Here is a 23,759-nt window from a genome sequence, read left to right on the forward strand (position 1 = left end):
ACCAGGCCACGAAGCATTCTAGATTGCTGCTGACGCTATCGGTTTGTTATAAGGCATTTATTTCTGTCTCACGGTTCGGATGGGAGGAAGAGATGGGGAAGGGGAAACGCTGCTGTTACTGCTGCCAGCGACTAGGGCTTATTTATCCCAGGACAAGCAGGCAGCATATTCTCACGAATGGGTGACTTCACCAACAGAGCCGTGGTATGGACCACTTTAAAAGTGCATTGTGACTTTAAGTGCTTAGAAAGGTCACAATAGCCCGAACCATGCATGCGCGAGTGCCTTCCCATCTGACGTAGGGTGTGTGGTCCCTCAGTTTCTTAGTTTCCGCGGAGCTAAGAAGTCGCATTTCAATGGCTGTTAAAAATTTTCTCGTATTGCTGCCTTCCCGCTCTCGCGGTTTTCTAACTTTTTAGGTTTTTCTTTTATCTTTGTTTCTTTTCTTTTTTAGTTTAAAAAAAAATCATTTTTGTTTTTTCCCTTTCACGGGTTCGACCCAGCGGGGCCTGTTCGTCCACCTTGGCCTCCAGATTTGATTTAGCTGAGGCTGTGTTTCCATCAATGTCCCGCCTCAGATGGGGGTTTAAAAAGTGTGGACGCTATGCTCGGCCCATTTCCCTTACTGACCCACATCGCTGATGCCTCCAATGTTTGAGGCCTGAGCACCGTCCAGAGACTTGTTCTTGTTGTCCATCTCTACAAAAGAGAAACCTTAAGAGCTGCTTTTCGGTATGGAGGGAGATTCGACATCGATCTCGGCGTCAGCGGTACCATCTAAATCGGCACTGCACTCTTGACATCGGCAGACCCATCTCGTCACATGCAGTGGATAAGCCGGCTAAGAAGCCTTTTCCCCATCCCTTTGGGTCCTCAGGTCACCTCAGTAGTGAGCCAAGTCTTGCTGACCTCGAGGAGACCCAAAAAGCGCTCCGCTCTGATTTCAGTGAGTGCCTCGACATCGGCCTCCTCATCACCGAAGGTATAGGCGAAAAAGCCAGCAGTACCGGTGCATACCCTAAAGCAGCAAATTAGAGACTTGCTGCAGGAAGAATTAAGGGAGCAGTTACAACTTCTGCTCCCTGTAGGTCTGAGTCCTTGTTGGCTCTAACTCTTCGGGAGTCTCCATTGGTGCCGCCTAACCTGGTTAAGGAACCCGTATTGGGGACTACATGACACCAATCATCTTCACAGACATCTTCTGAGATGGTGTCGGTCAGATCGGGCAAGGCTCTGAAAAAAATGAAGCATTGGGTGTGACATTAGCCAAATGCGAACAAGAAAGGGACTTGGGGGTCCTGATAGACAGAACCCTAAAACCATCGGTTCAATGCGTGGCGGCAGCAAAGAAAGCAAACAGGATGTTGGGCATGATTAAAAAGGGGATCACGAGTAGGTCGGAGGACGTCATAATGCCACTTTACAGAGCGATGGTCAGACCACACTTGGAATACTGTGTCCAACACTGGTCTCCATACCTCAAGAAGGATATAACTGCTGGAGAGGGTGCAGAGGCGAGCCACTAAACTAGTCAAAGGTATGGAGAATTTGAGCTATCAAGTACGCCTCCGAAAACTTGGACTGTTCACCCTCGAAAAGAGAAGATTGAGGGGGGATTTGATAGAGACTTTTAAAACATTAAAAGGATTTGACATAATAGACCAGGAAGAAGCATTACTGACATTTTCAGATGTACACGGACAAGAGGTCATAGCCTGAAACTGTGTGGCAGCAGGTTCATGACAAATGTCAGGAAGTTCTGCTTCACACAGCGAGTGGTGAGCGCTTGGAATGCTCTCCCAGAGGAGCTTGTGGCAGAGACTAGTGTTCAGGGTTTCAAGCGCAAGTTGGATGCACACCTTCTTGCAAATCATATCGAGGGATATGGGAGATCCGGGTCTCCAACAGGGAGCACCTAACTGGGCCTCCGCGTGTGCGGATCGCTGGACTAGATGGACCTAGGTCTGATCCGGTGAAGGCGTTTCTTATGTTCTTATCTTGAGTCCTCCACACCAACTACTCGGCACCGGCTTCTAGTTACCTGAGATTCTGATCTTTGGGGTGATTCTGATCAAGAACCCATTTTATCTAATGAGGAGGGTTCTTCAGAAGACGAGTCTCAGCTACCATCTTCTCAGGAGCCTCATATCAAGTCTGATAAGTTATCCTTTGCCACCTTTTTACGTGCAATGTCTGACATTCTTTCCATTCCTTTAGAGGCTGATTCCAAAAAATCTAAGGCTTTTTTGGATGCTTTAGATTATGACCAGCCGCCCAAGGAGCTTCTCAAGCTTCCCCTACATGACATTCTAAGGGAAACTTTTTACAAAAATTTGGAAACTCCTCTTACCATCCCGGTGGCTCCTCGCAAACTTGATTCACTATATAGGGTGGTTCCCATACCAGGGTTTGACAAATCTCAGCTTCCCCATGAATCCCTCCTGGTGGAGTAAACCCTGAAGAAATCTGCAGACTCTCACGTCTATAGTGTGTAAACTCATGGAAACACTGATCAAACAGAATCTTGACACAATCCTAGACGAAGAAAAACTGCGTGATCCACACCAACACGGGTTCACCCAGGGTAGATCCTGCCAATCTAATCTGATTAGCTTTTTTGACTGGGTTACTAGACAACTGGACGCCAGAGAGTCACTGGATGTGGTATATTTGGACTTCAGTAAAGCATTTGATAGCGTCCCTCATCGAAGATTACTGAACAAGCTGAAATCGATAGGATTAGGAGACACTCTAACTACATGGGTTGGGGATTGGCTGAGCGGTAGACTTCAGAAGGTGGTGATGAACGGTACCCCATCTGAAGCATCGGACGTGATCAGTGGAGTGCCGCAGGGCTCGGTCCTGGGCCCGATTCTATTTAACTTATTCATAAGAGATATGACGCAAGGACTTAGAGGAAGGGTATCACTGTTCGCCGACGACGCCAAACTTTGCAACATAGTAGGCAAAAGCTTATTACCTGATAATATGACACACGAACTACTGTTGCTGGAACAATGGTCAACTACTTGGCAGCTAGGCTTCAATGCTAAAAAATGCAAGATAATGCACCTGGGTAAGAGAAACCCGCATAGAACTTATGTACTAAATGGTGAGACCTTGGTTAGGACCACGGCGGAACGCAACCTAGGGGTGATCATTAGTGACGACATGAAGGTTGCCAATTAAGTGGAGAAGGCTTCCTCCAGGGCAAGACAAATGATGGGGTGTATCCGCAGAGGTTTCGTCAGCAGGAGACCTGAAGTTATGATGCCGTTGTACAGAGCCATGGTGAGGCCTCACTTGGAGTACTGTGTTCAGTTTTGGAGACCACACTACCGAAAGGACGTGCTGAGGATCGAGTCGGTTCAGCGAACGGCCACCAGGATGGTCTTGGAGCTCAAGGATCTCACGTATGAAGAAAGATTAAAAAAATTGCGGCTGTACTCACTTGAGGAAAGAAGAGAACGGGGAGATATGATTGAAACATATAAGTACATCACGGGACGCATGTACTTATGATGATATCTTCTGGCTCATGGGACCCTCGACCACCAGAGGGCATCCGCTGAAAATCAGGGGAGGGAAGTTTCATGGCGACTCCAGGAAGTACTTCTTCACCAAAAGAGTAGTGGATCATTGGAACAGACTCCCACTCCAGGTGATAAAGGCCAGCAGCGTGACGGATTTTAAGAGAAAATCGGATACTCACGTGGGATCTTTAAGGGAGTAAATTCAGGGGAGGGGATACTTGGAATGGGCAGACTTCGTGGGCTATAGCCCTTTTCTGCTGCTTTTTTCTATGTTTCTAGTGTATATGCCTCAGTACCTCCTGGCAGACAGGGTAAGGCAATGGACCGCTTTGGCAAAAGTCTCTTTTAGAATTCCATGCTCAACAACTGGTCTGGCAACTATGCTTTTCATTTTTCTTTTTATTTAAAGCATTTAGTCAACCAAGTTGCCGCCTTTCAAAAATATTTACCTGACTGTAAATTACCTGCATTTCGGCATTACATCTCTGACTTGCTGCAGCTTCGTAAATATATGGTCCGCTCTATATATGACACCTTTGAGCTAACCTCACGTGCTGCGGCTATTTCTGTGGCTATGCGGCGTCTTGCCTGGCTTAGGGTGTCAGAGCTTGATGTTAACTATCAGGATAGAATGGCTAATGTTCCTTGTTTGGGGGATGAACTTTTTGGGGTATCTTTGGATACAGCTACCCAAAAGTTATCGGCCCATGAAACCAGGTGGGATACTTTGGTGAAACCAAAAAGAAACCTCCCCCTTCACTTGCCACTTCATCACAAGGTCATCACAACGGACGCATCCCCTTATGCTTGGGGGGCTCATATGGACGATCTCTAGACTCAGGGTCTTTGGACCTCCAGGGAGCAAAAATTTCACTTCAATTTCCTGGAACTCAGAGCAATGTTTATGCCCTCAAGGCTTTTCATCATCTTTGCCCTCAAGTCCTTCTCCTTTGCACGGACAATCAAGTAGCAATGTATTACATAAACAATCAAGGAGTGTAGGTAGATTTATGGATAACTAATCAGTTACATAAACAAGTTATGTGCATATCTTAGTCAGTTGCTAGGGGAAACCATAATACCTCTTCCAGGTTCAGCAAGCTTTGCCTACTTACAAGACATAGAGACCTATGTAAGGCTATGTAAAATACTTTATTATAGAAATATAAAAATATAATTCATAAGCCAGCTATAAATAATAACTAATTATTGTTCACAAAATATCCGAATACATATATGAAACTCAGTACATAATTATCACACCACACTTGCTAGATAAATGAGTAAAACTAATTTTTACACACTAAATAATTCCTTATAATAATAATTCCTGATTAGCAGCAACTATAAGAATAGCTTATCACCAAGAGTAACTTCACTTCCTTGTCCCGTACCACAATAGAATTCTTCTATCTAACCCCAGCTGATAAGATAGATAAATTTCCTTTTCTCACCATCCGATTAGGCCTTCGCACAGAATCAGGGGAAAGGGAAGTCGTCTTCTACTTAACACGGATGATATGAATTCTCTGATCAGGAACAAAGTCCGGTAGTCACTGTAACAGCTGTAAATTAGGTTGGAATCCAGATCTGTATAAAAGTCCGGTTTCTCTCTCTCAGGCAGAGAGTCACAAGAGGTAACTTTTTTCAGGTCTTAATTATTATAGAAGATGTGCAGATAAACCTATGTTAAGATGCAAGCTCCCTCACACCTTAGCACAGACTAATCAATTAATTAGGCACCTTCTACTTGGTTCTCGTCAGATGACCTCTCAGGACCAATCCAGAAACTGAACTTAGATGAATCGCCTTACTGTGTAAAATCTCGCAAAGGCTGTGAAACAGAGGCGCCTTCGTTAGATAAGACCAGCACAGGAACAATGCCTCCCCCAAGATTCACACAAGCTTGTAGGCATAGCTGGATGTCCTTAACTAGAATACAGTTCTGATACATACCCAGAATGCATCCAGCAGGCATAAACAGCAAAAATGTTTTCTTCTTTCTCTTCTTGCATGGTTCATGCTGGAATGATTTCTTGCAGACAATGGTTCAGGCTTTATGACATCAGAGAGGCCTAACCTTCAGGTGTGAAGAAGGAAACACCCCTACAGGAGATATGGGCTCTCTCCTGTTGTGTCAGGAGGCCCAAATAATCTGGACTTGGGCGACAGCTCGCAATCTATTCTTGAAGGCTGTCTACATTCAAGGGAAGAAGAATTCCCTAGCGGACAGCCTCAGCAGAATCTTTCAGTCTCACGAATGGACTCTCAACTTTGTAACTCTCCAGTCCATCTTTGCTCAATGGGGCACTCCTTAAGTGGACTTGTTTGCGGCTCCTCACAATCACCAGTTGCCCCAGTTTTGTTCCAGACTTTATCCCAGGACAAGCAGGCAGGTATTCTCACTAGTGGGTGATGTCATCCGACAGAGCCCCGATACGGACATCTTGCAAGCATGTCTTGCTTGAAGAAACTCAGAAGTTTCGAGATGCCCGCACCGCGCATGCGCCAGTGCCTTCCCGCCCGATGTACTGGGCGTGTCTCCTCAGTTCTTTTCTTTCCGTGGAGCTGAGAAGTTTCACTTCATTCTGCGCTGACTGAATTTCAGTAAATTTTGCCTTCTTTGTCCGCGTTTTTTGTTTATTTGTTTATTTCTACTTTAACTTAGAACGTGTATTTCTTTAAAAAAAAAAAAAAAAAAAAAGTTAAAATTATTTCTTCTGGCGGTTCGGCCGGGCCGGCCTCGTGGCTTAGGCCCAGCGCCTTCGACCTTGCAGCGACGATTTTCCAGCCTATGTCCCGGCCAATCACCGGTTTTAAAAAGTGCAGCAAGTGCCAGCGCGCGATTTCGTTGACGGACCCGCATCGACGCTGTCTTCAGTGTCATGGTCCAGAACACATACCGAAATCGTGCCGGCCTTGTTCCACGCTTACTGCGCGTTCGTTTAAACGGCGCTGCTTGCTGTGGGAGTCGATGTTTAAGATGGAGACTGCTAAGGAGCCGTCTGCTTCCACTTCTGCTGATGTTTCGCCGGTCCATGCGAAACCTGCATCGTCAACTCCTGCATCTGGCCTTTTGAAGCCGGCATCGTTCGCCCCAACTTCAGCCTCGAGTTCGACGCCGGTGCCTGTTCCCGTCTCCTCGGTTCAGGTTCCGCCGTCCACTGTCCCTCCGGTGGTCATCAAAGTGCCTAAGGCTAGCAAGCAGAAGCACTTGGCTGCAAAGGAGCGCGAAGACCGTGCTGGAGGACCCCCTTTCGGTGCGGATCCCTCCATATCGGCTTCGCTGCGATCCCTGCTGGAAGCTCAATTTGTCGAGCTTATGCAGACTATGGGACCTCGGCTCATCGCCTCCATCCAGGGTGACCTCCCGGTACCGGTCCCGGGGGGCGGGCCGCCCCCTCCCCCTCCTCCTCGTCGTTCGATCTCGCTACTCGACGAGGAGGATCGGCGGAGGGCGGCGGGGGCCTCGCGGCGGGCTTCCTTTAGTGATATGCCGCCTTTGGAGCCCATCACGCCTCCTCGCCATCAGAGTACTATACCAGCCGCTGATAATCGAAGCCCTGGGCATACTACCTCGCAGGAAGAGTTCTTCCGCACTCCATACCAGGCCTGGGTGGCAGCGCGTGAGTCCGCATCCTTGCCACCTCTACGATCCACCGCATCCAGTCCCATCCATTCCGTGGAGGCTTCGGGGGACCGTGCGATGCATAGGCGTTCACGTTCTCCATCCCGTCACCGGGAGGGGCATCGATCTCGACACTCGTCTCGACACTCTTCACGTCATTTGGAGGTGTCCCCGCAAAAGAAGATGCAGCGTATGGGATACTCCTCGTCGGATTTATCCCCGCCTGAGGGACCGGAGTATGAGGAACCATCTACATCCTATTCTCCTTGCCGTTCTCAGTTCTCTCTGGACCCGGAGGCTTCTACTTCTTCTAGTCCGTCTCTCCGGCCGGCGCTGGCGGACCAACTGTCCTTTTCTTCCTTCCTCCGTCAAATGGTGGATGACTTGGATGTGACTTTGGACACTGGTTCTCGATATTCCAAGGAGTATCTAGACACCATGCATTTACTTCACCCTCCGGCGGAGTCGCTCCGGCTTCCTCTGCATAAACTGCTTGACCAGACATTCATGCGCTGTTTTGAGACGCCATACTCCATCCCTGCAGTTCCCAGCAAGTTGGATGCTCGATACCGCATCGTCCACCACAAAGGGTTTGAGGGGGCTCAACTCTCTCATCAGTCCCTCCTGGTCGAGTCCTCTCTCAAGCGATCTCATCCCTCCCAGGTTTATGCCTCAGTACCACCGGGTCGAGAAGGGAGGACGATGGATAAGTTTGGTAGACGTATCTACCAGAACTCTATGATGGCGTCTCGAGTGCTCAATTACAATTTCTTCTTTTCTTCATATTTGGAGTTCTTCTTGCCGGTGCTCCGCAAGTTTATCCCTTTCATCGATGCTCAGGCTCGATTCGAGTTCGAAGAAGTGGTGGCGACCCTTTCCCAGCTACGCCTCCAGCTGATGCAATCCTCCTACGATGCCTTCGAGCTCTCGGCACGTGCTGCCGCCTGTTCGGTAGCCATGCGTCGCCTGGCATGGCTTCGTACGATTGATATGGATCCGAACCTCCAAGACAGGCTTGCAAATGTGCCTTGTGCGGGAGCGGATCTGTTCGATGAGTCTATCGAGACTGTTACTAAGAAGCTTTCGGATCATGAGAAGTCCTTTCAGTCTATCCTACGGCCTAAGCCCAAGCCTCAACAGTCTCGACCTACTAGGCCGCCTTTGATTTACCAGCGGCGTTATACTCCTCGCCAAACTCCTCAAGCGAGACAACCTGCGAAGAGACAGCCCCCCCAGAAGGCTCAGCAGAAGCCTCAGATGCCGGCTGCACCCAAGGCTACTCAGCCTTTTTGACTCTCTTCCAGGGAGCATAACCGACCTCGTTCTGCCTCCCCCCATTTTTCCCATTGGGGGTCGTCTCCATCATTTTTGTCATTGATGGGAGACCATTACCACGGACCTTTGGGTCCTTACCATCGTAAGAGAGGGATACTCTCTTCATTTCCAACGGGTCCCTCCGGACCACCCGCCAAGAGAGTATCCTTCAAACTTGACGCAGACCGCTCTTCTTCTTCAGGAGGCTCAGGCTCTGCTTCGGCTCCGGGCCGTCGAGCCGGTTCCGTTGGACCAGCAAAACCTGGATACCATTCAACTTCGAGCGTTCCTTCCTCCTCAGCGCATGGATGCTCTCCTTCTACTCTGCCAGTCGGTGTCTTCTCGCCAATCCATCTCAGCGAGACACATGATGGTCCTCTTGGGCCACATGGCATCTACAGTTCATGTGACGCCTTTTGCCAGACTGCATCTCAGAATTCCTCAATGGACCCTGGCATCTCAGTGGACTCAGGTATCCGACCCGTTGTCCCGTCACATCGTAGTCACTTCTGCTCTTCGGCAGTCTCTATTTTGGTGGATGACCTCTTCGAATCTCTCCAGAGGTTTGCTGTTTCACTCTCCTCCCCACCAGAAAGTTCTCACAACCGATTCTTCGAACTATGCCTGGGGGACCCATCTGGATGGTCTTCGCACACAAGGGTTCTGGACCAGTGCGGAACGGCTCCATCAAATCAATCTTCTGGAGCTCAGAGCCATCTTCAACACTCTCCAAGCTTTCCAGCATCTGCTTCACGACATGGTGGTCCTCATCCATACAGACAACCAGGGCGCCATGTATTATGTCAACAAGCAAGGGGGCACGGGCTCGGCCCCTCTTTGCCAGGAAGCTCTTCGGGTCTGGGATTGGGCTGTTCGCCACAACTCCTTCCTCAAAGCTGTCTACATTCAGGGGAAGGACAACGTCTTGGCAGACAAATTGAGTCGTCTCTTGCAGCCTCACGAGTGGACGCTCCATTCCGACCCCCTTCATCAGATCTTTGCTCAGTGGGGGACGCCTCAGATAGACCTCTTTGCTGCCCCCCACAACTTCAAGCTGCCTCAGTTTTGCTCCAGGATCTACACTCCTCATCGCCTCGAGGCAGATGCTTTTCTGCTGGATTGGAGGAATCAATTTCTGTACGCATTTCCTCCATTTCCTCTCATTCAAAAGACCCTGGTCAAATTGAAATCGGACCAAGCCACCATGATTCTGATAGCTCCTCGGTGGCCCAGACAACCCTGGTTCTCCCTTCTGCTTCAACTCAGCAGCAGGACACCAGTCCTTCTTCCAGTGTTTCCTTCTCTGCTTACTCAACATCAGGGATCACTGCTTCATCCCAACCTGCAGTCTCTTCACCTGACAGCTTGGTAACTCCTCACCAGTTCTCTCAAGCAGTGAGGGAGGTCTTGGAGGCTTCCAGGAAGCCTGCTACTCGACAATGCTATTCCCAAAAATGGACTAGATTCTCTTCCTGGTGTATTTCCAATGCCATGGAGCCTCAGCGAGCTTCCCTATCCTCTGTGTTGGACTATCTTCTACACCTGTCTCAGTCTGGTCTCAAGTCTACCTCTATACGAGTCCACCTGAGTGCTATTGCGGCTTTCCATCAGCCTCTTCAGGGGAAACCTCTGTCTGCTCATCCTGTGGTTTCCAGATTTATGAAAGGACTTTTCCATGTCCACCCTCCTATCAAACCTCCTCCTGTGGTTTGGGATCTCAATGTTGTCCTGTCTCAACTCATGAAGCCTCCGTTTGAACCTCTCAACAAGGCTCCCCTTAAGTTTCTCACCTGGAAGGTGGTTTTTCTGGTGGCCCTCACGTCTGCTCGCAGAGTCAGTGAGCTTCAGGCCCTAGTGGCGGATCCCCCGTTCACAGTATTCCATCATGACAAGGTGGTCCTCCGTACTCATCCGAAATTCCTGCCTAAAGTGGTCTCTGAATTTCACCTCAACCAATCCATCGTGCTTCCAGTGTTCTTTCCAAAGCCTCATTCTCACCCTGGAGAACCTGCTTTACACACTCTGGACTGTAAACGTGCTTTAGCTTTCTACTTGGATCGCACAAAGCCACACAGAACTGCTCCTCAACTTTTCGTCTCCTTTGATCCAAACAAGTTGGGACGACCTGTATCGAAGCGCACCATCTCCAACTGGATGGCGGCTTGTATCTCTTCCTGCTATGCCCAGGCTGGATTATCCCTTCCTTGTAAGGTCACAGCCCATAAGGTCAGAGCAATGGCAGCCTCTGTTGCCTTCCTCAGATCGACACCGATTGAGGAGATTTGTAAGGCTGCCACTTGGTCCTCGGTTCATACATTCACCTCTCATTATTGTCTGGATACTTTCTCCAGACGGGATGGACAGTTTGGCCAAACAGTGTTACAAAATTTGTTCTCTTAAGTTGCCAACTCTCCCACCATCCCATTGGGGTTAGCTTGGAGGTCACCCACTAGTGAGAATACCTGCCTGCTTGTCCTGGGATAAAGCAATGTTACTTACCGTAACAGTTGTTATCCAGGGACAGCAGGCAGCTATTCTCACGTCCCACCCACCTCCCCTGGGTTGGCTTCTCAGGCTAGCTACCTGAACTGAGGAGACACGCCCGGTACATCGGGCGGGAAGGCACTGGCGCATGCGCGGTGCGGGCATCTCGAAACTTCTGAGTTTCTTCAAGCAAGACATGCTTGCAAGATGTCCGTATCGGGGCTCTGTCGGATGACATCACCCACTAGTGAGAATAGCTGCCTGCTGTCCCTGGATAACAACTGTTACGGTAAGTAACATTGCTTTACTCTCCTCTCCGTCTGGCAGCAGATGCTTTTCTTCTGGATTGGACGGGCCTGTTTCTATATGCATTCCCTCCACTTCCTCTCATGTTGAGAACTCTGTTCAAGTTCAAGAGAGAAACAGCCACCATGATTCTCATTGCTCCACGGTGGCTCAGGCAACTTTGATTCTCCCTTCTATTTCAACTCAGCTCCAGGGAGTATATCCTACTCTGCTCACTCAGAATCAGGAATCACTTCTGCATCCCAACCTGCAATCACTACACCTGACAGGTTGGTTTCTCTCAGGCTGAATCCATCTCACTTACATCTTTCTCGGCCTGTTTGTCAAATTCTAGATGCATCCAGGAATCCAGCCACTCAGCAATGTTGCTAACAAAAGTGGACTAGGTTTTCTTCCTGGTGTCTTCTTCATCATCATGATCCAACTTCCTTGGCAGTGGAATTGGTGTTGGATTATCTTCTTCATCTGTCTGACTCTGGTCTCAAGTCTACATCTATCAGAGTCCATTTCGGTGCTATTACAGCTTTCCACATGCCAGTCGAGGGAAAACCTCCGACTACTTATCCTTTGGTCTCCAGGTTTATGAAAGGACTTTTCAATATGAAACCATCTCTCAAGCCTCCACTTGTCATCTGGGACCTTAATGTAATCCTTTCTAGTTTGATGAAGCCACCATTTGAACCATTGGCCACAGCTCATCTCAAGTTTCTTATTGAAAAGTGGTCTTCCTTATTGCTCTCACCTCTGCCAGGAGGATCAGTGAGTTACAAGCGTTGGTAGCAGATCCACCCTTCACAATTTTTCATCATGACAAGGTGGTTCTGCGTATACATCCAAAGTTTCTTCCAAAAGTTGTCACTGAATTTCATCTCAATCAGTCAGTTGTTCTACCAGTGTTTTTTCCTAAGCCTCATTCTCATGCTGGAGAAACTGCTTTGCATACTTTGGGACTGTAAGCAGGCTTTGGACTACTACATTGACCGGACAAAGCCACATCGAACATCTCCCCAGCTTTTTATCTCTTTTGACCCAAACAAGTTGGGGCATCCTGTATCTAAGAGAACGGTTTCCAACTGGCTGGCTGCCTGCATCTCGTTCTGCTATGCTCAGACTGGTCTGGCACTGGAGAGTCGTGTCACAGCCCACAAAATTAGAGCTATGGCAGCTTCTGTTGCTTTCCTTAGATCTATTCTACATCCATTGAGGAAATCTGTAAAGCTGCCAACTGGTCCTCAGTTCATACCTTCACTTCTCACTACTGTCTGGAGTCTTTCTCCAGGTGGGATGGGCACTTCGGCCAATCTGAATTACAAAATTTATTTTCTTAGGCCAACACTCCCACCATCCCATCTCTGTTAGCTTGGAGGTCACCCATTTGTGAGAATATGCTGCCTGCTTGTCCTGGAATTAAGCACAGTTACTTACCATAACAGGTGTTATCCAGGGACTGCAGGCAGATATTCTCACATCCCACCCACCTCCCTGGGTTGGCTTCTTAGCTGGCTTATCTTAACTGAAGGACCACACGCCCTACATCGGGCGGGAAGGCACTCGCCCATCCGCGGTTCGGGTTATCGCAAACTTTCTAAGCACTTAAAGTGCCGATGCACTTTTAAAGTGGTCCATACCGGGGCTCCGTCGGTGATGTCACCCATTCGTGAGAATATCTGCCTGCTATCCCTGGATAACACCTGTTACGGTAAGTAACTGTGCGTTTGGTGGTAAGGCTTATAGTAAGACCTATCCCAAAAATCATGCTAGGGCTTATTTTCAGGGTAGGTCTTATTTTCGAGGAAATACGGTGAAGATATGAGAATAGCCTTACTGGGTCAGGCCAATGGTCCATCAAGCCCAGTAGTTCATTCTCAGAGTGCCAATCCAGGTCATTAGTACCTAGCCAAAACCCAAGGAGTAGCAATATTCCATGCTGCCGATCCAGGGCAAGCAGTGGCTTTCCCCATGTCTTTCTCAATAACAGACGTGATACTACCTCTCCACATCACATGTTCTCTTCATCTTCATTGCATCGGTACCGGAAGCATTGGAAGTTTTCTCATAGACATCAAGATCTGATACAGGCTGTGATCTCTTCTCAGAACCTGAGCCTTTTGAAACGTCTTTACCCCATACATTAGCTATCTAGCCAAGGACATATCTCTCCCAATGGATGATAATTCATCTTTACTTACAGAGTTTTCAGACATACTCAATTTTACTGAGTCTTCCAGAGAATTTTCCAACTTGCCATTACATGACATGTTTAAACAAACTCTCTTTAAAAATTGGGAAACTCTTTTATCTGTCAGATCTGCTCCTGCTATTATGTCACCTGGTGCCCGCAGGCCATGTGGCACAAGAGATTTCACTCACATCTTCATCTCTACATCTGTGCAATGGCGGATGGATTTAGTAAATCTTCCAAAGGGCTATTGTTTCAAATCCCTCCACAACAGATACTTCTGGCCACAGACTCCTCCAGATTGCTTGGAGAGTTCATCTGCACATCCTTCGCAAGATCACTCATCTGCCCAAGAACAAAAGTCTTACATCAATCTTGTCATACTTGGCTCCATTCTCACTGCTCTTAAAACTTATTAGCAGCTTGATAGCCAATCAAGTCCTCTGTAAACACACGCATAATCAGGTTGCAATACATTACATAAACAAGGAGGAACAGAGTCCCTCCTTCTCTCTCAGGAGGCCCACAGGATTTGGCACAGGACAATTGCTCACAACATATTCCTCAAAGCTGTCTGTATTCAAGGAGAAGGATTCTCTTTCTGACAAACTTGACAGATTTCTCCAGCACAGGAGTGGGTGCTCAACTCTACAGTCTTGCATCAGATATTTTCTCACTGGGGGACTGCTCAAATAGACGTGTTTGTACTCCCCCTCCTCAATCACAAGCTTCCCCAATTTTGTTCCTGGCAGTACTCTTCCCCAGCATCTGGAAGCAAATACTTTCCTCCTGAATTGGACACGAAAGTCTCTCTATGCGTTTCCCCCAATTCCTCTCATCCTCAAGACGCTTGTCAAGCTCAAACAAGAGAAAACCACCATGATCCTCATAGCTCTTCGGCCCAGACAACTGTGGTTCTTCTTACTGCTTCATCTCAATCTCAAGGAACCAATACCCCTGATCTCTTCTCACGCAAAGTCAAGGATCTCTTTTACATCCCAATCTTCAGTCTTTGCATCTGACAGCTTGGTACCTTTCGGGATAATGTTGATGAGATCTGTAAAGTTGCTACTTGGTCTTCAGTTCATACATTCACATCTCACTAATCTTTTTCCAGATGGGATGATCACTTCAGCCAAGCAGTATTGCAAAATGTATTTTTTTATTGGCCAACACTTCCTCCATCCCATTCTAGTTATGCTAGGGAGTCCCACATGTGAGAATATGCTGCCTGCTTGTCCAGGGACAGCAGGCAGATATTCTCACAACTCATCCACCTCCCCTGGTTAGCTTCTTAGCTTGCTTACAGAGCTGAGGTACCCTGAGCCTACATCGGGCAGGAAGGCACATGCACCGGGGCGTCTGGGCCGGGCAAAGGAGCAGGAGGTTTTGTGGTTCTACCTGCTCCCAACTACAACAGGTATGAGCTAGGGGAGGGCAGGGGGCATCCCTCCTGCCATTTTAGGGCGTGGGGGGGAGTATTCAGCCAGCAGTTTGGGCCGATGGCAGGAGGAAGTCGGCATCCCTCCTGCCATTTTTTTGGGTTTGTTTTTTTTTGTGTTTTTTTGTTGGTCAGATTTTTTGCGTGTGTAATACACACAAAATAACAGTGCCATTTAAAAAAAATGGAAAAAAAACAAACCAGGCAGACCTGTCAGTAACATAGTTACCGATAGGTCTGCAGCAATCAGGTTTTAGGATAGTAAAACCCGATTCAAAATAGCTAAGCAATTGTTAGTTAATCAGTCACTTGGCTATTTTGCATGGGGTTTTACTCATTTGCATGGGTAGATCGTATCAGATGGGAGATTAATCGGACAGTTTAGTGAATCGGGTCGGGGAACAGTAAAACTGGTTTTGCGACCATCCTTACAGGATCGGTAAGTTTAGTGAATCTAGGCCTAAATGCTAAACAGTTCTTTCTGGTACTGGTTTAGCTTTACACTGAGAAAAGCACTCATAAGTCATGGCTATTGGTTTGGTTTACTCTGAAAAAGCACCAAGTTATGTGTATGTGATATTCTGATGTTTTTCTTTGTTGGCTTTTGTTTGTTGCTTGGAAATGAATATTTCAGAAACTAAATGCTAAACTCAAATAACTATTTTGGGCATTGTTTGTGGTATTAGTTTGGTTTCACATTGAGAAAGACACTAAGGACCGGATTCTCTATACGGCACTGATATCAATGCCAATTGTTTGTCAATCACACAACAGCATTATACAGTGAATTGCATCTCCGGGAAATTGGAAATGTAGGCCAGGGTTTTGCAGACCCACATTTCAAGCACCTATCTTTGTTGTGAATCACGCCTATGTAGGTGCTTTATGGCACCTAATACCACTTCCGACATTAGCTACACCCATAGTAGTATTAAACTCTGTAAAGCACTTGTGTAAGCTCAATTCCAGCACATATTATTTAGGCACTGGTAGGTGCTTTAATTATGCTGGGGTTTTTTTTTTTTTTTCTGTTTTAAATGGTGTTTGTCAGTTAACTTAGGGTTCCTACCAATGCTTAAGTTTATGTATTGTTTCTAGAATTTCCCCCTAAGTTTTGTGCTTGTTATATTCTGAGGGCTGTTCTTGATATACTTATATTTGTATCTACTTTGATCACAATTAAAAAAAAAATAAAAAGCAAGAACTGAAATTGTCATGAGTTTGCGAACTGAATAAGAACTAAAAATTTTGGGAGAGGACTGAACTGAATTAAAAACTAAAATTAACATTGTTGATAGAATTAGAACAAAACAAGAACTAAAATCAAATGTGCATGAATAAAAACTAGCAGTAGAATATTTTTCTGTACAAAACTGAAATGTATGTAAAGTGTGCACATAACTTTTGATCTGCACATGGACATTCCTAGGGGCTTAGTTTGAGTGGAAAAGAGGCAGGTGTAAATTTGTGCATCAGGATTTGCACTGTACTACATACATTTGGATCTGAGCACCTAATATGTAAAGCATCAATGCTGTCTTTATAAAATAGGTGGCTTTTTTAACTTCACATTAACCCTGGGTTTTATTAAATGGCACTAGAGGTTTTTAGGAATTCTATGAACATTGGAGCATTTACCTCGCCAGCACCCGCTAAAATCCTCTAGTACCGTTTAGTAAAAGGAGCCCTTAAGTGTCTTATTTATAAAGTAAAGCTCTAAATTTTCATATTGCCTTGCTAAAGTAACTTAAAAAGCTCATGAGTGATATAATCAACAAAATATGCTTTTTTTAATGCACTTCTGAACAATACCTTTTTTTTCCTCCTCTTTCTACCTTCCCTTCAGGACACTTTGATTGTATGGTCTGAAGCAGAAAATTATGACTTGGCACTTAGCTTTCAAGAAAAAGCAGGATGTGATGAGATTTGGGAAAAAATATGCCAGGTATGTTTTTAACAGCCTAAAATCATGTATAATAGGGGTATAGTTGTCAACATTGGCTACTGTTAAGATGTATTACTCATGCTCTTATAGCACAGATCCTATTTTATGCAGTGAGACTTAGGGGCTCTTTTACTAAAGCTTAATACAGACTACAGATGTGCTCATAATTTTACATACCCCTGGCACAATTTGTAAGATGTGTACCATTTGTGGAAAATGAGTGATCCTGCAAAACACTATTCTTTAATTTAGGAATATTGGTAGGATGAAGCTAACTATCATTACAGAATTGTGTGTGTCCTTTAGCAATCAAAAGTTTACATACCCTTGAATGTTTGGGCTGATAATATACATTGAAATTGACACACACTGGTTGAGATCGCAATGAAGGGTACATATCCACACCTATGCCTTGTTTGATTATAATTAGTGTCAATGAGTTTCTTAGCTCTTGAGAAACCTTTGTGCATTTCATCCAGGGCTGATAGAGATCTAGAAAATAATGAATGGTGTGGAAAGGGTAGACTAGGACTAGGGGCATGCAATGAAGCTACTAAATAGTAGATTTAAAACAAACTGGAGAAAATATTTATTCACATAATGTGTAATAAACCGGAATTAGTTGCCGGAGAATGTGGTGAAATTATTTAGCTAAGCGGGGTTTAAAAAAGGTTTGGATAATTTCCTAAAATAGAAGTCCACAGGTCATTATTGAGATAGCTGGGGAAATCCACTGCTTATTTCTAAGATATATAACATAAAATCTGTTTACTACTTAGGATTTAACTAGGTACTTGGGACCTGGGTTGGCCACAGTTGGAAACAGGATGCTGGGCTTGATGGACCTTCAGTTTGTCCCAGTATGGCAATTCTTATGTTCTTATGACTTTGCTGGTTACTGAAGCATGGGAAAGCAAAAGAACCATCAAAGGATATGCGAGAAAAAGTAGTTCCATTTTAGAAATTAGGAGAAGGATATAAAAAGATATCCAAAGATTTGAAAATGCCAATCAGTACTGTTTAAAGTAACTCTAATCATGAAGTGTAAAATTATGGATTCTGTTAATACCAAGCCCCAGTCGGGAAGATTTCTGACACAACAGCCAGGAAACTTTGAAGGGATGCAAAGAAAAACCCACAAGCAACTTCTACTGAAACAAATTGATGTGGCTGATTCAGCATGCACAATAAGGAGATACTTGAACAAAAATAGGCTGCATGGTAGAATTGCCAGAAAAAAGCTGTTGCTACACCATTGCCACAAAACAACTCGCTTATAATACATCAAACAGTATCTAGAGAAGCCCCAAAACTTCTAGACTAAAATGCTTTGGAATGGTGAGACTAAAATTGAGTTTTATGGTCACAACTAGAGAATGACACGGTGGCGGTTTACCCGTGGCCACCGCATTTTAGCTGCGGGTCACCCGCCGAAAACGGGGAAGAAAACTAGCAGTCGCTGCGGCGACGGGGACAAGGCCATTCACCGCCCGCGGGGCGGTGAATGGTCTTGTCTCCGCAGTGAGGTATCAAGGATCGCACGGTCCCCGCAGCCACCGCCCGCCCGCCCGTAGCATTTAGCCAGCTCCCTCCCTCCACCTCACCTTAAATTTCGAGTTTTCCGGCTTCCTTTTTTCCGAGCCGCACGTGTTCAAAAATCCGTGCACGCGCGGCTGCGCGAGTCAATCAATCTTCTCCTCTGACGCAACCGGAAACAGGAAGTTGCAGGAGAGGAGACGTTTGATTGATTCGCGCAGCCGCGCGTGCACGGATTTTTGAACACGTGCGGCTCGGAAAAAAGGAAGCCGGAAAACTCGAAGTTTAAGGTGAGGTGGAGGGAGGGAGCTGGCTAAATGCACGGCTTTTTGAACGCGTGCGGCTAGGGAAAAAGGAAGCCGGCAAACTCGGAACGAATATAAGGTGAGGTGGAGGGAGGGTGGGGGCTGCTGGACCATTCTTCATTACTTTGCCATACTAATTCCATTCTATGTTAGGTGCCACGGACTCAGATTCGAGTCCTAGCGATGATGAGTTAAAGATCCCAAAAGAAGCCAACTTCTAAATCCAGTGGTTAGAGCTACACTACACTCCTTGTGACCCTGGGCAAGTCACTTAATCCCTATTGCTTCTGACACAATGGGCAGTTCCAAAGACCAAGACTGGCCAGTGTCAAAGACAGGATGCTGAGCTTGATAGACCCTTAGTCTCCACTGTTTTTAGTGATCAACAAAGTTCTATGTTTCTATAATCACCCTAATTATGTTACACTGCACAACAAAGTTTTTGCTTCCTGAACACTGCTGGGTGTTTCTTATAGAATTTTGGGTGCTGATCATGAATATTACATCAAAAATTACCCATCACGTACCATTTCAGAGAAATCTTCAATTTTGTCGTGATTTTTTCTTATATTTGGATGCAAACAATTTTTTCTCCCATAAGTGTCTTATCAACAACGGTTTGTGCCGCCTGGGTATGTCCATGCATAAAATCTAGCCAGGTTGGAAGCTGTTTTATGGAAGATGACATCCTGGGCATGTCTGGGCAGGTCTGAACGAGCTTGCGCTGTCTCACCATGCTATAATGGTGGCTTCCATACACCGATCCTGCTCATTTGGTTAATATAGATAGTCCGTGTGTGTATATAGTATCAGTATAGTAAAGTATAGTAGTATAGTAGCTGTAGCAATATAACAGTAAGTAAGCTTGATGCTATAGACGTTTTGGTGTCGGGCAATATGTCTCGTCGGTGTCGTAACAGCCGCGACACATTCTGCTATATCTGTGGGGAATATACACTTACGCCTCAGAGACGTTCGATGACTGCCCTTGTAAAGAAAGCCTATCATCTGTATTTTGGCTGCAAAATAGGTGATCAAGACAAGCAATGGGCGCCTCACATTTGCTGTGCGACATGTGCTGTTAGTCTGAGAGCCTGGCTCAGAGGTACTCGAAAGACGATGCCATTTGCTGTTCCGATGATATGGCGAGAACAGAAAGACCATGTGACGGACTGTTATTTCTGTTTGACTAATGTGTCTGGTTTCTCTGCCAAAAACAAGAAGTCAATTGAATATCCTAATCTGCCTTCAGCAATGAGACCCATGCCACATGATGACAGTCTTCCAGTTCCGAAACCACCAGAGGATTGGACCTTAGACGAACCAGATGAAGAAACTGCAGTGCAGGGTTCTAACAGTGACATTGACCCGGATTTTGAACCATCCTCATCAGGCGATCCACATCTGATAACACAGTCCGAATTGAACGATTTGGTCAGAGATTTGGGTCTGTCAAAAGCAAAAGCTGAGCTGCTAGGTTCGAGACTGCAGGAATGGTGTTTGCTATCACCAGGTACGAAAATTTCTGTGTTTCGAGACCGGCATCATGATATAACCAAATTTTTTGCACAAGTCGACAGTCTCTGTTTCTGTTGTGACATTGAAGGATTGTTCTCGGTCTTTGGTTGTGATCACAACCCGGAAGAGTGGCGTCTTTTCATTGATTCGTCAATGTTAAGCCTGAAAGCTGTTCTGTTGCACAATGGCAACGTTTATCCTTCAGTACCTGTTGGCTATGCAGCACATATGAAAGAAACATATGAGAATATGGAAATGTTACTAAAGTATGTCCAGTATACCAGGTATAACTGGAATATCTGTGGAGACCTCAAAGTCGTTGCTCTGTTACTAGGACTGCAGCTTGGCTATACAAAGTACTGCTGTTTCATCTGCGAATGGGACAGCCGAGACAGAGAGTCGCACTATTCTAGAAAGAACTGGCCACTCCGTAAAAAGTTAGTTCCAGGACAGAAAAATGTAGCACATGAATCGCTTGTTGACCCGACAAAGATATTTTTGCCTCCTCTTCACATTAAACTGGGACTCATGAAGAATTTTGTGAAAGCAATGAACAAGGAAGGGGAAGGTTTTCGTTATTTAAGACAGATGTTCCCAAGAATAACTGATGCCAAGATCAAAGAGGGTATTTTTGTTGGCCCCCAGATCAGACATGTTATGAGTGACAAGCGATTTGAAGATCTGTTAGTTGGGCCGGAAAAAATTGGCTGGAAAGCCTTGAAAGACGTTGTTGACAATTTTCTGGGCAATTACAGAGCCCCAAACTACATTCAGCTGGTAGACAAACTTCTCAAAGCATACAAGAGAATGAAGTGCAATATGTCACTCAAGATTCATTTCCTCCATTCACACTTGGACTTCTTCCCCGCAAATCTCGGTGCTGTGAGTGACGAGCACGGTGAAAGGTTTCATCAAGACATAGCTACGATGGAGAAACGATACCAGGGCAATTGGAATCCGTCAATGCTTGCCGACTATTGTTGGATGCTACAACGTGATGCACCAGACACTGAATATAAAAGAAACTCGGGAGCAAAACACTTTTAATTCTGTTTCATTTAGTCGCTTGTGCGAAACGTAAACTTGACTATATATTTTATTGTCAGTAAACATAAAAATGTCTATTTCTCATAGTTCTTACGTGATGCAGTAAAACCAAAACCATATTTGAGCATACCAAGTTGGTACCTGTCATAATCACCAAAAACTTTTCAGGAATCAAGACTTAACCAAAAAATTGTTGTGCAGTGTTATCATTGGACTAGATATTCAAAATGATTTAAATGGCCAGGACAGGCTCCTGGCTGTTCAAATCATCTGTCCAGGGCTAACCAGGCATTTTCAATCTTCATGTTCAGCCCAAATGGTGTCACACAATTCAGCAAAAATACCCAATGTTGTTCCTCATAATTTAAATATTGCTCATAGAAGGAACAACATTGGGTATTTTTGAAAATGGAAGTTGGAGGGTTAATTCCCTTGAAACAGCCAATTGAGTGAAACATGAATTCATGCTGGGACACAAGATAGGTTGAATTTGTTTTGAATTTAAAAAGAAAAATGATCAATGAAGAATACTATAATGGCAAGAAAATATAATGATAAAACAGCAACTAATTTTGCCTATTTTTATATATTAAAAAAGTACTACATAAGGTGAATGTCCATATTGCTGTCTGTTGTTCTGCTGAGCACTGGCATTGAAACAGCAAAATGCATTTATTGCATACTTGTCCTCTGTCGGAAACATTATGGTGGTATATTAGTTGTGTTAATAAAAATTTATAAACAAAGCCCTGCCAGCTGAACATCTCTTTCTCTAGTTCAGCAGCAGGAACTTTGATTTATAAGAATGGAATACGCTAAATATTAGAGTACTAAGGCTTATATGGATGCTGCGGGGACGGTGACGGGGCGGTGAATGGGATGGCAGTGGCGGTGACGGGGCGGTGAAAGGGATGGCAGTGACGGTGACGGGACGGTGAATGGAATGGCGGTGACGGGGCGGTGCAGAGGATGGTGGGACGGGGCGGTGACGGGGACAGATTTTTTCCCCGTGTCATTCTCTAGTCACAACCATGACAGCAGCTCGAGCCTCTTGATTGCATGTTCCTACCCCTGTAATGGATTATATTTACTCATTAGCTTCTAGTTCTACTGATTGCCCTTTAGCTTTCACGCTCTATTTATTATGATATGCATATGACCTCCTTCGTACATTAGGACTTACCATGTATGCAGTAAAGTTCCGACTGTTCTGTTGTATTTGTTCTGCATAGTAGTATATTTTCTTACAATACTTCTGTGTTTCTAGTTTCTTCCACTGTATCATCTGATTGCATACCTCAAGCAGTGTGCGCTCTCTACTTGCTTCTACCTGTATTTCTACAAGGCACCAGAATGTTTTGTTTACAAGTTTCTACTTCTTTCTTACTGGCCTAGTGGACTTTCTGTTCCACCACCAATCTTTTTAAGTTCTACTTTTGGGAAATGCCTCTAGTTGCACGGTTGTTTCTCACATTCTACTGCAACCTAGCCAACGTTATTCTTAAATTCTTTGGTGGCCCTAACTTTGTTTCTCACTTCTAAACAAAGACCTCAGAAACAACTCTTAAACTCACAGGAACATATGCCAATTTCCATTTTTAGTTCTCCTGAGCCTCCGATCTTCGGTTTCATATCGCCTTCAGTTGAGAAAAGTTTGTTCAGAAGTAAAGTCCTGGTATTTGGTGTAAAAGTCCAAGGTTCAAATCCCAGGTCACTTCTAGTAAGTACATACATTACATTCTCCAAAGACAAGCAGAGTAAGACACCCCCACTTGTTGGTGAAGTCCCTGGACTGAGCCTGTCTTGTGGAACTCTCCCCTAGTAGATTTTTTTTTTTTTTTTTTTTTAAATCCTGGGATGTGCAAGATCGGCAGGAGAGATGGCCAATCTCGCGCCATGCCGCATAATCCCCTGACACTACTACCCACCTTGCAGTGGAAGAGATGCCCTCTCCCTCTTGCCTTCACCCAACCCCACAAAGCCACTTTCCTGCGCCCCCAACAGCCCCCACTTATCTTATTCGCGAAGTCTAGCCAGAAGGATGCCTACCTTCTCCGGATTACAGGCTCGCCTCTTTCAAAATGGCGGGCCTTCCTCTTCCCAATGCATCCTGGGATGCGCTGGGGAGGAACCTAAGGCATCTGGGCCCATCAGAGCCTTAGGCCCCTTCCCTTGCACATCCCAGGATGCACCGGAAAGGGGAAGACCCGCCATTTTGGGCAAAGGAAGGGAGTGTGCATCTCTCCTGCAGAGGGGTGGGTGGGTAGTAGTGTTGGTGGATTGTGCAATATGGCAGGAGAGATTGAGCATCTCAGTGGGTGGGGTAGATATTAATGTCAGGGGATTGTGCGTTGTGGCGTGAGATAGTGGATATCTCTCCCGCTGCTAGGGGTGGGGCCTGGAGGTTGTGCAAATGCGGCGGGAGAAAGTGAGCATTTCTCCTGATGATCTTCAGTTTGGTTTGGGTTTTTAAAAAAAAATATGTGGATGTATTTTGCACAAGTGCTGATTGCTAACACCAGC

General features: G+C 45.7%; 1 protein-coding gene across 4 annotated transcripts in view; it reads left to right on the forward strand.

Moving 5' to 3' along the window:
• The window catches only part of PPP4R3A (protein phosphatase 4 regulatory subunit 3A), a 220,116-nt gene that overhangs the window by 64,359 nt on the left and 131,998 nt on the right, over positions 1 to 23,759 (forward strand). For all 4 annotated transcript variants that reach the window (XM_033952661.1, XM_033952662.1, XM_033952663.1 and 1 more), the window contains one exon: positions 16,732 to 16,830. In XM_033952661.1, the coding sequence (XP_033808552.1) occupies positions 16,732 to 16,830 (99 nt within the window). The remainder of the gene's footprint in view (positions 1 to 16,731; positions 16,831 to 23,759) is intronic.

Source organism: Geotrypetes seraphini, chromosome 7 (assembly GCF_902459505.1).
Source record: "Geotrypetes seraphini chromosome 7, aGeoSer1.1, whole genome shotgun sequence".
NCBI classification, from domain to species: domain Eukaryota; kingdom Metazoa; phylum Chordata; class Amphibia; order Gymnophiona; family Dermophiidae; genus Geotrypetes; species Geotrypetes seraphini.